Source organism: Thamnophis elegans, chromosome 10 (assembly GCF_009769535.1).
Source record: "Thamnophis elegans isolate rThaEle1 chromosome 10, rThaEle1.pri, whole genome shotgun sequence".
Classification (NCBI taxonomy): Eukaryota; Metazoa; Chordata; class Lepidosauria; order Squamata; family Colubridae; genus Thamnophis; species Thamnophis elegans.
The window spans coordinates 13,051,478-13,066,895 of NC_045550.1; the positions used below are offsets into that span (position 1 = coordinate 13,051,478).

General features: G+C 39.5%; 1 protein-coding gene across 1 annotated transcript in view; it reads left to right on the forward strand.

Annotated features, from left to right (window-relative positions):
* The window catches only part of HSPA12A (heat shock protein family A (Hsp70) member 12A), a 49,708-nt gene that overhangs the window by 16,061 nt on the left and 18,229 nt on the right, over positions 1–15,418 (forward strand). Inside the window, exon 6 of the mRNA XM_032225603.1 lies at positions 3,842–3,958. Within this exon, the coding sequence (XP_032081494.1) occupies positions 3,842–3,958 (117 nt within the window). The remainder of the gene's footprint in view (positions 1–3,841; positions 3,959–15,418) is intronic.

Below are 15,418 nucleotides of genomic sequence, written 5' to 3' on the forward strand. Positions count from 1 at the left end.
ATTAATATCAACTGCAACAAATTAGTTTCAAAGCTAACCTAGGTAGATAAATATGGCATTGCCAGCCAGTGGAAGAGTAGTAGCAACCATAGAGAAGGCCCTTTCACGTGCCAGAAGGAATGGGACGTAAAATAAAATGTGCTCACTGTCTCTCGTGCCTTAGTCCCTTCCCATTTGGATTACGCAGTGGTTCCCAAACTTGGCAACTTGGCAGAGCTCTGCTGGCTGGAGAATTCTGGGAGTTGAAGTCCACAAGTCTTAAAGTTGCCAAGTTTGGGAACCTCTGGATTACGGTAATGTGCTCTACATGGAGCTGGCCTTGGAAAGCATTCAGAAGTTGCAAAACATGGTGTGGTTGACGTTGGGTACTTCTCATTGACCTCTCTATGCTGAGAGCAATGCTGATTGTTGTTGGCTTCCAGGTTTGATTCAAGGGGTTATTTGAGTCCTAAATGGTTCTGCACTGGGTTATCTGATGAACTGCCTCCTACAGTCATTTTCTTGCCTGATCAGATTGAATTTGGCCAATGCCCTCCAAGTCTCATTTATATGAGATTATTAGAAATAGGTTTCTTTCCCATCTAGCCTACAACTTTGGATGTGAGAGATCTCCCATCTCAATATTAATCATACCAGCTTTGCTTAATATTTTTTTTAGGTTAGCTATGAGATTTATTTCTCATACTGACAATAGGAAGAACAGTTACCAAAACAATTGCAATGAACAGTGGGCAGAATACACCAGCTTCATAGAAGAGTTGAGTCAGTCAATCAGAATAGAGCTGGAAGGAACTTTGGTGATTTTATAGTCTAACCCCATGCTCAAGAAGGAGGCCCTATCCTCTTGATGGTGAACCTATGGTATGCATGCCACAAGTGGCATGGAGAGCCCTCTCTGTGGGCATGCAAGCCATTGCCCCAGTTCAGCTCCACCATGCATGCACGTGCGCCCCCCACCGGCCAGTTGGTTTTTGGGTCTCTGCTGAACATGCATGTGCACGCATGCATGGGGGTGGAGCACGCATGGGGTGTGTGTGTCACACGTGCATTGCATTATGAGTGTGCGTGCGCTTTTGGCATGCATCAACAGAAAGCTTAGCCATCACTGCCCTATGCAATTTGAGACAAATGGCTATCCAGTCTCTTAAAAACCTCCAGTGATGAAGCACCCATGGCTTCTAAAGGCAAACTGTTCCACTGGTTAATTGTTCTTATTGTTAGGAAGTTTCTCCTTTAGAGCCGAGGTGGCACAGTGGTTAAATGCAGCACTGCAGGCTACTTCAGCTGCCTGCAGTTCAGCAGTTCGGCTGTTCAAATCTCACCGGCTCAGGGTTGACTCAGCCTTCCATCCTTCCGAGGTGGGTAAAATGAGGACCCGGATTGTTGTTGGGGGCAATATGCTGACTCTGTAAATCGTTTAGAGAGGGCTGAAAGCCCTATGAAGCGGTATATAAGTCTAACTGCTATTGCTATTAATTCCAGGTCCCATCTCCCTGCATTAAAAAAGAATGAGAAATGGAAAATAATCCTTAGATTGCCTACATAAAGATTTAGCAAACAGAAATAGAGTTCTTGCTGGAATTTGTATGTCCTACTTTTAACCTTCTTTCCAGTAAAATACTATTAATCAGGCTCTGGGGTCCTTTTTCCTGGAATTAATTATTTCCTGTCCAGACTACAAGAAGGAAGGCCTGATATCAGCTAGGGCTGGTTAGATGCTGTCACTTGAGTTAAACAATACCCAGTCACCGCAGTTCCACCCTAGTTCCATTGCAATATGGCATTGGGGGAAAGCTGACTTCTTGTGTTTGAAAAAGCTATAAAGTTAGAAGCAAAGGCACACATCAAAGGAAACTGGAGAATCTTCACAGTAACGTGCTGAGTCACATCTTGAGGAAACACCAGGTTTTAAGCAAAAAAAAAAAAGATTTAATAGCATTATATTTTAGGTATTTTTAAAAAAAAATAGCATTGCTAGAAAGATCTTCCCTTTTCAGCTGCAAGTTTTAAATCTTATCACTGTACTGTTGGTTAATCACATATTTTTTCCTCTCGAGGAAATGATATTATGACATTATGCCTATTCATTTTGTTTCTGGAAAACAAAAAAAACACACAAAATTGTTACCCGTGATGGAATTCCTCATCATAAATACCACCAGCAACCAATTGGACACAGATGCCTAAAGAAAACACAAAGAGCTATTTTCCCTTATTTATTAAGAACAGACACTTCTGTTGTTATTTTTTTTTTTAAAGCAATAAACGCCTACACAGGGAAAGAATTTGCAGTTAACTCCAAGTTTTAAAATGAAAAAAAAAAATTGAATTAATTAGAATGTTTCCTTTAAATAAAGCGACCCTTTTAAATAAATAAAGGATAATAGAATGGATGGATGTTTACAAGTGTCATGAAACCTGATTAATTCTAGGAAAAGACATTTGGACCAGACTTCAGCATAATGCAATATTATGTTCGTTCAATTTGGGTCTTCGTTTTGGAGAAATACTTGTCCTTTCTGAACTCTATTTTCTGACTTCCTTGATAGGTTTAGGTTTCGTTTTATTTATATGCCGCGGCATATAAATAAATGCCGAGTCCCCCAGCGGGACTCAGGGTGGCGCACAACCCAAGGAGGAAAAGGGAAACACAAAAACTACAATACAAGCATTTAAAAATAACCAACAGCCACGCAAATCGAGAGGGGAAAGGAACTCATCAACCCCAGGCCTGCTGACACAGCCAGGTTTTAACGGCTTTTTGGAAGGCCTGGAGAGAGGTGAGGGTCCAAATCTCTGTGGGGAGTTCGTTCCAAAGGGCCGGAGCTGCCACAGAGAAGGCCCTCCCCCGGGTAGTAGCCAGATGGCATTGGCTGGTAGACGGAACCCGGAGGAGGCCAGCCCTGTGTGATCTAATGGGTCTTTGGGAGGTAATTGGCAGCAGGATGAAATTGAAACCTAGATTTAGCTATCTAGGCCAGTGATGGTGAACCTTTTTCTTACGGAGTGCCAACATTGCATGCGTGTGCTATTGTGCACGTGTGCGTGCCCACGCAATCCTCCCCACCCCTCTGTACATTCATGTATTAACCCCCCAGGCTCCCAAGGCTTTCCTGAAGCCTGGGAAGGGTGAAAATGGCTTCCCCAAGCTCCCCGGGAAGCCCTCTGGAAGCCAGAAACGGATTGTTCCTGAACTTCTGGTTGGCCTGTTGGGATCTTTTTTCGCCTTCCCCAGCCTCCCTTTCCTGAGGCCTGGGGAGGACAAAAAAGGCCTACCCTGGCCTTCCAGAAGGGCAAAAAATCAGCTGGCCAGCACGCACATGCACATCAGTGCTGATGATTGGCATGCCACCAAATATGGCTCCGCATACCACCTGTGGCACGTGTGTCATAGGTTCGCCATCACGGATCTAGGCAGTCCTCTGTTTCAATCAGGTTGAGTGATATTGACAGACAAACAATGTAAGAATTGTTGCAAGCAATGGGTGGAAATTAATCAAGGAGAAAAGCAACTTAGAACTGAGGACAATTTTCCCGACAGTTAGAACAATTAATCAGTGGAACAGCTTGCCTCCAGAAGTTGTGAATGACCCAACACTGGAAATCTCTAAGAAGATGTTGGATAGCCATTTGTCTGAAACGGTATAGTGTTTCCTGCCTAGACAAGGGGTTAGACTAGAAGACCTCCAAGGTCCCTTCCAACTCTGCTATTGTATTGTATTGTATTGTAAGAAGCAAGAAAATAATTTCCATTGGAACCACTAAAAAGTGTTACTGATGTTTGAAACAGCTGTTTTCTAATTTTATAATCTCACCACTGCATTGCTTCCAATTATTTTAGGAACTGAGTGATCAAGCTGGGTCAGAGTTTGAAAATTCTGATGTGCGATGGGTCATCACAGTGCCTGCTATCTGGAAGCAGCCTGCAAAGCAGTTTATGAGGGAAGCTGCCTACAAGGTAAGGTGAATATTACAGGTATAAAGGGTAAGAAAGATAACACTGACATAGGTATTCAGGTGTAGTACCTAGGTCAAAAGGGCTAAAGCATTTTTAAATTCCAAAACATTCAGATAACATTTGGAAGTATCACAGAGATTTCTTCTAATTCACTGAACTGCAACGAGGAAAAGGTGCAGCACAATCACACTTAGAAGTTTGTTTGTTCATTGGTTCATTTGTTCATTTGTTTGTTTATTTATTTGTTCGTTTATTTATTTATTTATTTATTATTTATTTATTTATTTATTTATTTATTTATTTATTTATTTATTTATTTATTTATTTATTTATTTATTTATTTATGACATTTGTATGCCGCCCACTCCCTAGGGACTCTGGGCGGCTTACAGACAAAATAGGAGACATATAAAAATTAAGAATAAGAATACAGTTAATTAAAACATTCACATCATGCATACAGCTTAGCGTGGGGTTGGATACTCATCAACAGCCCCAGGCCTGCCGGAACAGCCAGGTCTTAGCAGCTTTGCGGAAGGCCGGGAGAGTAGTGAGGGTCCGGATCTCTATGGGGAGATCGTTCCACAGAGCCGGGGCAGCAACAGAGAAGGCCCTCCCCCGGGGATTCTGTTGTTTATGTCCAATCTCAATACAAATAGCTTAGAAAACCTGCAGAGTTATTTCATGGTTTTGTCTAGTTAGGGTGGTTGACATCAGGGGTACATTAGCACGCTTATAAAATTTGCAACTTCAGAAGTTCCCTGGTTCATATTTTTATGATACCTAATTAGTTATCAACACTCCAGAATCATTTGCTTTGAAGATATTCTGTAGCCTCACACAATCTGTATTTCAAAAGAAAAAATGCAGGGCAATACAAGTATACCTCAACTTACAACTGATTGCTTAGCAACCGTTCAACATTCTGAAAAATGGGACTTACAACCTGGTTGCAAAGTTGGTACATCCAGATCACCAAACAACCCCCCCCCATTGTCATGTGACTGCATTTTGGGTGCTTGGCAACCAGCCTGCATTTGTCATTATTTGCAGAACTTATGATCCTATGATCATGTTTTATCAATGGTTTTGCCAGAAACTGATGTTTATTTTTAGTTTCCGGTAAAATCCAGCCAACAGCAAGCAATAGGGTTGCTTTATGATTGTTAGATTTATTTAATGATCATCACAAAAAAGGTTGTAAAATCAGGTCTAGTCATGTGATGACCCACTGACTTGCGACCAAAATTGTAGGTTCAATTATAGTCATAATTCAAGGACTACCTATAAATAATAAAGGATAAATACAGAATTGCAAATTTCCCTTGTCTTTCTCAGCAGCACAGATGTCTCTTGGAGAAATTCCCATTTTCTTCATAGTATTTTATAAATATAGAAACTTCTGGCAAGTTTGTTTTGCTTAAATGATTGATGATGATAGCCTTATTACTTGGTCGTCCATTACTTTTTAGTTTCATTTCCTTTTTAGACATTTAGATGCATCTGTAGAATATCATTTAATTTTCATAGCTAGCGTGATGTATATAATCCCACTCTCAGTGACTTGGCAGTGTACATTTCCTAAAGGTGTTTGGGGTATTTTAATTAATCCCTAATGTATTCCAATAACTTTGAATAATTTCACCCATCACTGATGTTGAGAAACATTTTTGTTTCAACAATCTATTTTATAGGATTATTAATGACGTATCCAGATTACTTTTAAGGTTTTCAGGAAGGACACAATTATAGGTAAAGCTCAAACATTAGATGTCTGATGTTAATCTGTTTTGTCTTTGGCCTTATGTTGGTATCCATATGTAACCTTAGAAAATGAATGAATAACGTATTCATGTTCTATTAACAATTCCCATGTGTGTTGCAGTGGAATGTTATTGAAAAATGTATGCAGCCATTATGTATGTTTGGGACCATATTAACTAATCAATAATTAGATCAATACGCAGGAGAAAGGTTATTACAAAAATAGAGAAAATAAAATAATGGTAGTCAGGGAAAATGAACATACCTGTAGTTGAAACCGGAGATGACAGCAGGCTATGGACAACAAAAAAGTGGTGATGGCAGTGGAGTGTCTCTTCATCTTTTATGTGCCTAGAAAAAATGGGTATCCCTCAGATAGCACTATTGCAGTGGCCATCTTGATTTTTTTCAACTACACCCTGGAGAAATTCAATGGTTGCCTATGGTGTATGATTGGAAGCTACCTTCTGAATCAGATAATCTCTGTACAATTAAGGCTCAAACATATCTGGAAGCCTTCATGGGTGTAAAGCTTTACATATGAAGGATTTCTTTAAGAAATCTTTTGAAGTGGAAAGCCATGACAAATTTTGATGAGGATCTGTATTTGTGGAAGAGGCTACTCCCTGATGTTCAAGAGGTGAGTTCAAGATGTGTGTTTATATTACCTGAACAGGGATAATGACTCACACGATAAGAGAGAATACAAGTTGATGATGATACGGCTAGTGTTACCATAACATTTGAGAAATTTCAATCTGCCTTTTTAAAATTGCTTTATTTTTTTTGACATCTACTGAAGGGATACTTGCTTTCAGTTACCCTTTTATTCATGAAGCAAACTTTGAATTCAAAAATCTCATAGTAAAAATAATAGGTGCTTTTTGTTGATTTGAGAGCTGAAACTTTTGCTGTAAGAGTTTCTTGAAAGAAGCCAGATATTATAATGAATTTATGCTATAGAAAATTAATATTAAATCTTAAATATAAAGAAATGTAACATCAGCAGGGAAGGTTTTTCTTTGGCTTGACTTGGGCAAAGATGTTCTTACATGTCGCATTACAAATTATTCATCCATAAACCAACCACAGTGGAATATCACCCATATGTCATTGAAATTAACAGTATCAAAAAGATCTGCCAGGTTCTCCTATCTCTTTACATGGACTGTCTCTGAAGTTGTACGGAAAAACACTGTCTGAAATACATGGATGCTCAACTTTGCTCATATATTTCAGTGGAGTTTGGACTGGACCAGAGGTCGGTTCCTACCGGTTTGGCCAAACTAGTAGTGGTATAGTGGCTTGGGTTGCTGGAACTGGCAGCGACCCAGGCCTGCCATGCCCCCAAACCGGTTCCCTGGTTGCTGCTGCCATCTTGTTTTTTAGTTCTGCGCATGCGCAAAACAGTTTTAATTGAAAAGTGGAATTAGTTGCTTCAAGAAAATTGCATAGGCTAACTGTAAACAAGTACATGACAAAGTAGCAACAGTGATATTGTTGTGACTCAGCAAACGTCTCCTGTGAGTCTTTTCAGGATGCAAGTTTAACAATGCAGCTGGGGCTTGTTAGTGGGTCTTCTGGTGATAAAAGGATGGATGGTGCCATGCGCTGGTTGCAGGAGTCAACATTCATTGATACGTTCATTCATTCGTTCAGCATTCATCGGTCCTGGTTTGGTTGTGAGAGACACTTGGAGAAGTGATTTTGCTTTCTGTAACCCTGATTCAGGGAGACACTTGGAGAAGTGAATTGTTTTGTAAGAGTTTTGTTTTGTATTCTGTTATCTTCTCGTCAGAGACTTTATTTATGTTTATTTTTCGGCTCGCAGCCAGTCTGAGCCGAGAACTGATAAAGTTCTTCCCTTTTACGTTTGTGTGCCTGTTGTCTGTTAACGAGCGAGGAAGGGGGGACAGAACAGATACCTAGGAAGATCTTCAAGAAATTTGCAAGTAAGAACTGGTGGGACCACAAAATAGGCAAAGTACACCCAGACGTGTCATGATTGTCAATAGGAAAGATTTTTTAAAAGTATGGATAATGGACATTGCAGAACTTGGAGACAGCAAAATGGAAGAGAGAGAACTGAAGGACGTAATACACAAGACTTGTGAATAGAAGTAGAATGACTGTGGCAAAAGAAAACAGGGAGTGCCAATAGTAATAGTGTACCGTATATACTCGAGTATAGGCCGACCCGAATATAAGCCGAGGCACCTAATTTTACCACAAAAAACTGGAAAAGTTATTGACTCGAGTATAAGCCTAGGGTGGGAAATGCAGCAGCTACCGGTAAATTTCAAAAATAAAAATAGATACCAATAATGTTTTTGAATATTTATTTCAAAGAAAAACAGTAAACTAGCGGTGTATTCAATGAAATACTTCACTCACCTCATGATGCTGATGTCCTGCTGTGATGATGATGTCCCGTGCAGCCGCGGGAGCGATGTCCCGCCTCCTATGACACACGGCACAGTGATTCCTATCATTGGATCACTGTACCAGAGGAGGTGGAACATCGCTATGTGGCTGCTTGCCATAACAAGGAGGAGGTGGGACATCGTTGCAGAGCGGCAGGAGGGGGAGGAAGGGGAATCGTAAGACAGCCCTGCATTACATTAGAACGTGAGGAGGGGGGATGGTGCGGTGCGCACTGCGCGGCAAACTGACACAGAGGGAGGGGAAACTCACAGGGGCACTGGGCCATTCACGAGTGTCACCCAGCGGCATGGCCCCGCCCCTTTTTCTCCTCCATTTCGGGCAAATTTTTCACTGACTCGAGTATAAGCCGAGGCGGCTTTTTTCAGCCCAAAAAGTGGGCTGAAAAACTAGGCTTATACTCGAGTATATACAGTAATCCCAAAACAGGTGGACCACCACTTGAACGGCACTGACAAAAGTCACCCTTGTCAGTTGCAAAAGGCAGCTTTACTTGGAAAAGTTTATATCCTGCGACAATACCTTTAATGCCATCAAACAGCAACATCTCCCTAGTTGAGGTCCTTGGGAAGGACTTGAGAGGTGGATATAAATGTCAAATCCAGTCTAAATATCCAGTTGACCATGCAACCAAACATAATGATAGCAAGAATTCCTTTGACCCAGATTACTGGTTCATTGGTAAGCCACTTTTGAGTTATGTTTTGCATTTTTATCTATCTGATCATATCCTTGGAGTTTAGTCTTAATTTAGATGAAACAGCTTCAGTCCAACCAAGCATGATTAATTGGATCTCTGCACTTTCCCCCAAAATCTCAACATATTTTTTTTATAATGTGGTGACCAGACCTGGATGCAGTATTTCAGGTGTTACTAAGGTTTTATAAAGCGGTACTAATACTTTACATGATTTTGATTCTATGTCTTTAGTTATACAACCAAAGATTGTATTAGCTTTTTTGGCTGCCGGTGCACACTGCTGGCTCATATTTAGGTTCCACCACAAAACCGCATTCGACTAAACCGCGCTCGAAGAAACCGTGTAGCTGACATCATCAACAGGGCGACAACAGCGCGGAGACAGAAGCACGCTGTAAACGCTAAACCTAAAATTAACACCTAAACCTAAACCTAACCCCCCTAAACCTAATCCTAAACCTAAACCTAACCCTTAACCTAAACCTAACCCTAAACCTAACCCTTAACCTAACCCTAAACCTAATCCTAACCCTTAGCCTAACCCTTAACCTAACCCTAGCCCTTAACCTAACCCTAACCCTTAACCTAACCCTAACCCTAACCCTAAAGATAACCCTAAACCTAACCCTAAACCTAACCCTTACCTTAAGTTGAATCGGCTTGCTTTCAAAGCGCTATTTAAAGCGCCCTTCTTTCTCCGCGCTCGCTGTTGTCGCCCTGTTGATGACATCAGCGACGCGGTTTAATCGGGCACGGCTTAGTCGAGTGCGGTTTTGTCGTGCCACGCATATTTAAGTGATCTTCCACTAGGATTCCAAGGTCCCTCTCACAGTTTTTTGAGCCAATCTAACCTAATCTAATCTATACTTGTACCTTTGCTTTTCTGGCCTGAGTGTAAAACTTTGCTTTCCTCCTGCTCAGGGTGGCTTGGCTAGGAAAATCAACAGAAGGCCTCCTAAACCATAGCATCTATATAAATAAAAGAGATTTGAGATTTATAAATAGGATGAAATGAGTCATTCCTCCCTCTTTTCCCTCAAAGCTGTATAATTTGTTACTTTATCTGGTAATTTCCACAAGTCTGTCAGGCATTACTCTTTACAAGGGATAGGTGTGTAAATATTTATCTCCTTCCTAATGTATTATTCAACCTTTATACACGCAGAACACAGACGCACACACAGACGCACACACCAGAGAGGAAACTCAAAACAATGGAGTCAGCATGGAGCATGTGATTTCTCATAGTGTACATTGAAGTTATAATTAGCAAAAATCCTTCTGAAGTAAACGAAGTATGAGCGACATGGCGCATCCAAAAAAATATAATGCCTTGTTGGTAGATTAGGACAGTGTTTCTCAACCTTGACAACTTGAAGATGTCTGGACTTCAACTCCATTCGCTGGCTGGGGAATTCTGGGAGTTGAAGTCCGGACATCTTCAAGTTGCCAAGGTTGAGAAACACTGGATTAGGAATCAGATTAGAACAATTTCGATTTGGCTACTTTTTTTTTTCTGGGTGTAGCGCAAAACTTTAAGCTCATTGTGTCTTGCCTTTCTCCTTCCTGTAGACAAGAAGAGAAGTAAATGTTTCTTCCTCCAAGTTTTGTAATGCTAAAGAAAATTTAGATTTAGATTTTATTCAGTTTGTATGCCGCCCTATTCCCGAGAGACTCAGGGCGGCTAACAATCAGAAAGGGAAGGGGGTACAAAATAAAAATAAAAAGACAAACAGTTTAAAACACACAACAGTCGTAACCTCGGCTGGGGATAAAAGATTTAACTGCCCCAGGCCTGCCGGAACAGCCAGGTCTTAGTAGCTTTGTGGAAAGCCGGAAGGGTGGTAAGGGTCCGGATCTCAGCGAAATATTCTTCTTCAAAACAACAAAGGTTTCTGGTTTGGCAAAAAGGAATTTTGCCTTGTTACTGAATTTTTTGCTGATAAATTAGAACAGTGTTTCAAGCGTATCAATTTTAAGATATGTAGATTTCAATTCCTATAAATTCCTCAGTCTCTACAGCATATTATGGTTCTTACTGATTCATAATTAAATATTAGTTTATATAAGAAGGATAGCAAAAAAAAACTTTTTGGAATCATGGCAAATAGTGATTTAAAGCTTTACCTCTTGATTGAACAGAGGTACATTTTCTGTCTGCAGAATATCTAAAGAAGTGCATCACATTTGAAATATTAAGGGGAATGGGGAAATACATGCAAATATCCTTTGTTACTGGAAGCAGATGGTTGTTAGTCAATGTTTTGTTGTTATCATCACGGCAAAATGTTGTGGATGAGATTCTTCTGGTGATACTTCCACTAATTAATCCCCTTTGTTACATTAATATTAATGTTTGTTATGGAGCATGTAAAGTGGGATAAAGTTGCATCATTTTGAAGCCATAATTAATTAAGAAAGCTAATTGATCATTGTGTTAAAATGCTTGAAGCAAGAAACGTATGTTAACAACTTCCAATTTAGACCTAATCACGGGACTTGGATTGCACAAATAGGATTAATGGAATCTGCTCCTCCTGCATTTTCTGTGCAAAGTAATAACATACTAATAGATTAGGTGCTTTGCCCAGGATGAATCCTCCACTGCTACTTCTAAATAACCAGAAATATTTTAGGGCACAAAGTAGGACTGATGGAGTCGGGTAAGCTATCCAGCTCTATTAGTCAACAAAAATGTGTGCTATTTGTTGACAAAGAGGGAAATGCATCAGTTGAGAGGCTGGTGTGCAAGAAAAGCAAATGTTAGCTCCTTCTGGCCTGTTTCATCGAGCAGAATGTCCGCCTTTCCCCTCTATTAAAGCCTCTTAAATAATAGACATGCAGTTAGTGAAATCAAAGCAGGCACCATAACTGAATTACTTGTGATGTTAAATTCCTATCTTAGATTTCAAAAAAGAACGATAGGGGGTTTAGACCAGTGGTCCCCAACCTTTGTGGCTTTGTGACTGGGGGAGGAGAAGAGAGGACTAGGCCACGTGAGTGGTGGGCCGGCACATGCATGCGTGTGCACACGTGTCGACTGCAAGTTGAGCTGTGCACACACATGTGCAAGCCAGCCTCCCTCGTACAGCCCAGTTCCAAATAGGCTGCGACATGGTAGTGGGCCACATCCTGGAGGTCGGGGACCCCTTACCAAAAAAGAATGTATTAAAATAGAAAATAATTGTGATACCCATTTGTTTTGGGACATGTAGGTTCAAGAAATGATTTCCTCATGACAGGTAGTCCTCGACTTACAACAGTTCGTTTAAAGACCGCTAGGAAGCATTGGAAACAGTGACTTATGACCATTTTTCACACTTATATGACCATTGCAGCATCACCATGGTCACATGATCCAAATTCAGACACTTGGCAACTGACTCGTATTTATGATGTTTGCAGTACCTGGGATCTATGATCCCCTTTTGCGACCTTCTGACAAGCAAAACCAACGGGGAAGCCAGATTCCCTTCACAACCGTGCCCCTAACTTAACAACTGCAATGATTCACTTAAAAACCCATAAAGTGGGTCAAAACTCACTTAACTATCTCACTTAGCAGCAGAAAGTTTGGGCTCAGTAGTCGTAAATTGAGGAGTGTCTGTATTTCCTGTAATGGTGGGCTTAGATTAATTTTTCCTCACATTCTTTTTTTTTTTAAAGAAAGTTTTATTTTTTATTCTCTTACACACCATTTTAAGTATATATTCACATAATTGTTATTCTTCTTTACATTTATCATTCTTATACATTTATTATTTCATTTAATAGGTTATAATATAGTTTGGGCTGCTTTATTTACCATTCCTTCCGCCTGTTGTAACACCACCTTCGTTTCCCTTTCTTTTCTCCCTCCCTCCCTTCTCTCCTTCCTTCCTTCCTTCCTCCTACTCTTCCCCTTCCCCTTCCTGCCCTCTCCCCTTCCATCCTCTCCCTTCCATCCCCCTCTCTTCACTTCTTTCTTCTTTCCTCCCCTCTTCCTTTCCTTCTCTCCTCCCCTCTCTCTTTTCTATTATTGTAAGGGTCTCTTTCAGGTCTCAGTTTATGCTTCCTTGGGATGGTATTTCCGCAAACCCAAACATAATTTGATATCATTTCTTATTCCCTTACCATTGCTAATCTATCCTAACTATATTCCACCCCCCTTCATGTCTGAGTCTTGGATATATACTTATATATTTAATTTTTTTTCTTTTTCTTTTCCATTTAACAGTGCATCGTCTGGGTTCTATATCTTCTCCCTACTTTCATCACAGTCTTAATGTACTTTCCAAACCAGCGTTTTCTATCATTAAAATTATTTTGCTTCTGAAACCAGTTTCAATGCTTGTTAGAACTGAGCAAGAGGCTGGTTAGGATTTTACATTTGGAATATGGCTCTGAGACAAATTAATGTCTCTTTTCTGGTGCCAAGAACTGGTCCTGAAAATATACACATATCACCTCATTTTGTGGCTGAAATTTCCCAAAATATAAAATGGCAAAAACCCTGAGGGATCAACAGAAGAGGTAGATGCACAGTCTACTCAAATAGCATACTTAATACATTTCATTTCTGTTTGAATGCTCCAAAATGTTGACAAATCATCATCATTTGAATTCCTTTATGCCATATTATTTGTAATAGAAAATGTGTGTGTGTGTGTGTGTGGAGAGAGAGAGAGAGAGAGAAGATATTTATGTGCATATTTATATGTGCTATAGTTTAATTCTTTGAATTCTGGTCACATAACTAACGAAGTAGTTTTCATTGAATTCTACTTTTATATAGGCATGGACAAAAGTGCCCATGTTATTCAATTCAGCTAGGTAAAATGGTTAATTCACTTTCAATTAATCAAGGAATCATTTTATCAATCAATGACGATTCTTCAATAAAAAAGAATCTTTTTAACAGAAGCGTTATCGTTGCTGCATGCCAAGATCATATTAACTACTAATTTAAAAAAAATCTGTGTTCCTGGTACTTAGCATTAAATGTTTAATCCAGAGGATTATGAAAGAGTAAGGGCAAGGGGAAAAAAGGAGTTCATTCAAACACAGCTAAGCTTTGCCTCTCAATTAGGATATTAGAACCTGTGGACTGAAAACGTTTGAAAACTCTGGCTTAATCCATCAAAGGAAAATGAATCAGCTACCTGTCAATTTTAAGACGTTTTAAACTTCTGAATGGACAAGTTCAAACTGTTGCTTTGGACAGCAGAAGGAGAGAGGGCAGTGGACAAGGGTTTTGGTTGAAAAGTTATGGGCAAGAGATTTCTAAATTAGACCATGCAGTTAGTCTGTAATTTTAACAGTTACTTAGAGGTAGAATGTATGTGCATGTGTGTATGCACACGCACAAACAGCATACGTTTGTGTGTGCATACACATGCACATACACATTATGTTATTTAGTTGAGTAATGAAACATCTATAAGCAAATAACCAAGTTGAAAAAGTGTTAAACTATTTTTTTTATTTTTTTGAGAAGTTATATTTTAAAGATAGGTAACTATGTTGGGGATTGAAGTAGTATTCTTCCCCCTGCCCCCAAAAGAGGACTCTAGTGCACTACTTAATAAAAGGAAACTTAACCCTAGCCTTCAATTATTGTTTTTTAAAATGCTAATTAGAAAACATACTTTGTAAAGTATCTTGCCAGGCCAACATAGATGCCATGTAGATCATTAAAAACAGGACATTTTTCAAATTAAAAATTATACTCTGTTCTACTGCATCCATGCCACTCAACAGCAGTTTGCAGAAATTAATGTTATCTTAGTAAATACATGAATATATTGTTGTGACCATCTGTTGGAACCTCGTTTAAAGCAGCAGCAGGAAATTGTGTTCATTCAAAATGACTGTGTCTGTTTCTCACTGTTGACTCACTGTTTAAAAATGAAATCTTTCAAAATATATAGTCTTCCACTTTACTTGATCAGCCATGCTTATTGTGGTTTAAAATGATTCCCCCCTCCCTCCACTCATGGAATTGAGCTTCAGAGCCCTGAAAATGCAGTGCTGCTAAATCATAAATAAGTGGAAAAAAGATATTTCTTTTGGCATGATCACTATTGTCTGATAGCTTCCCCAAAAAATTAAAATGCTGTTTTAATGCTGGTAAGCATATTTATCCCCAATATCCATAATCTGGATTTCAAGACTTAAATATTGAGTCTTCCATCTTGAGTCATCCAAGTTGAGAGCAACTTTTAACTTTTGAAAAAGAGGAGTTTCATTTGCATTGCTTCCTGCCGTGAAACATTTTGTTTGAAAGATTATCATGGCTCAAATAAATACATTTTAATTTTGACTTAATTGCGTGGCCTTTTCCAACCCTTCAGCTTTTTGATAACCCCATATATTATTTTCTCATCCTCATCTCCTAATGCCCACAATTGTTTCATGCAGTTGAGAGATCAAGTTAATGTGGAGAAGACAGAAAAATGCAACTTTTAAGATTTACTGCCTCAAGAGTAATGTTTCACATGGTCCTTTCAGACATGGCATAAATAGTCTTAGTAGTCCAAATAAATCTTTTAATTGTATTGAATTATCATGCGATC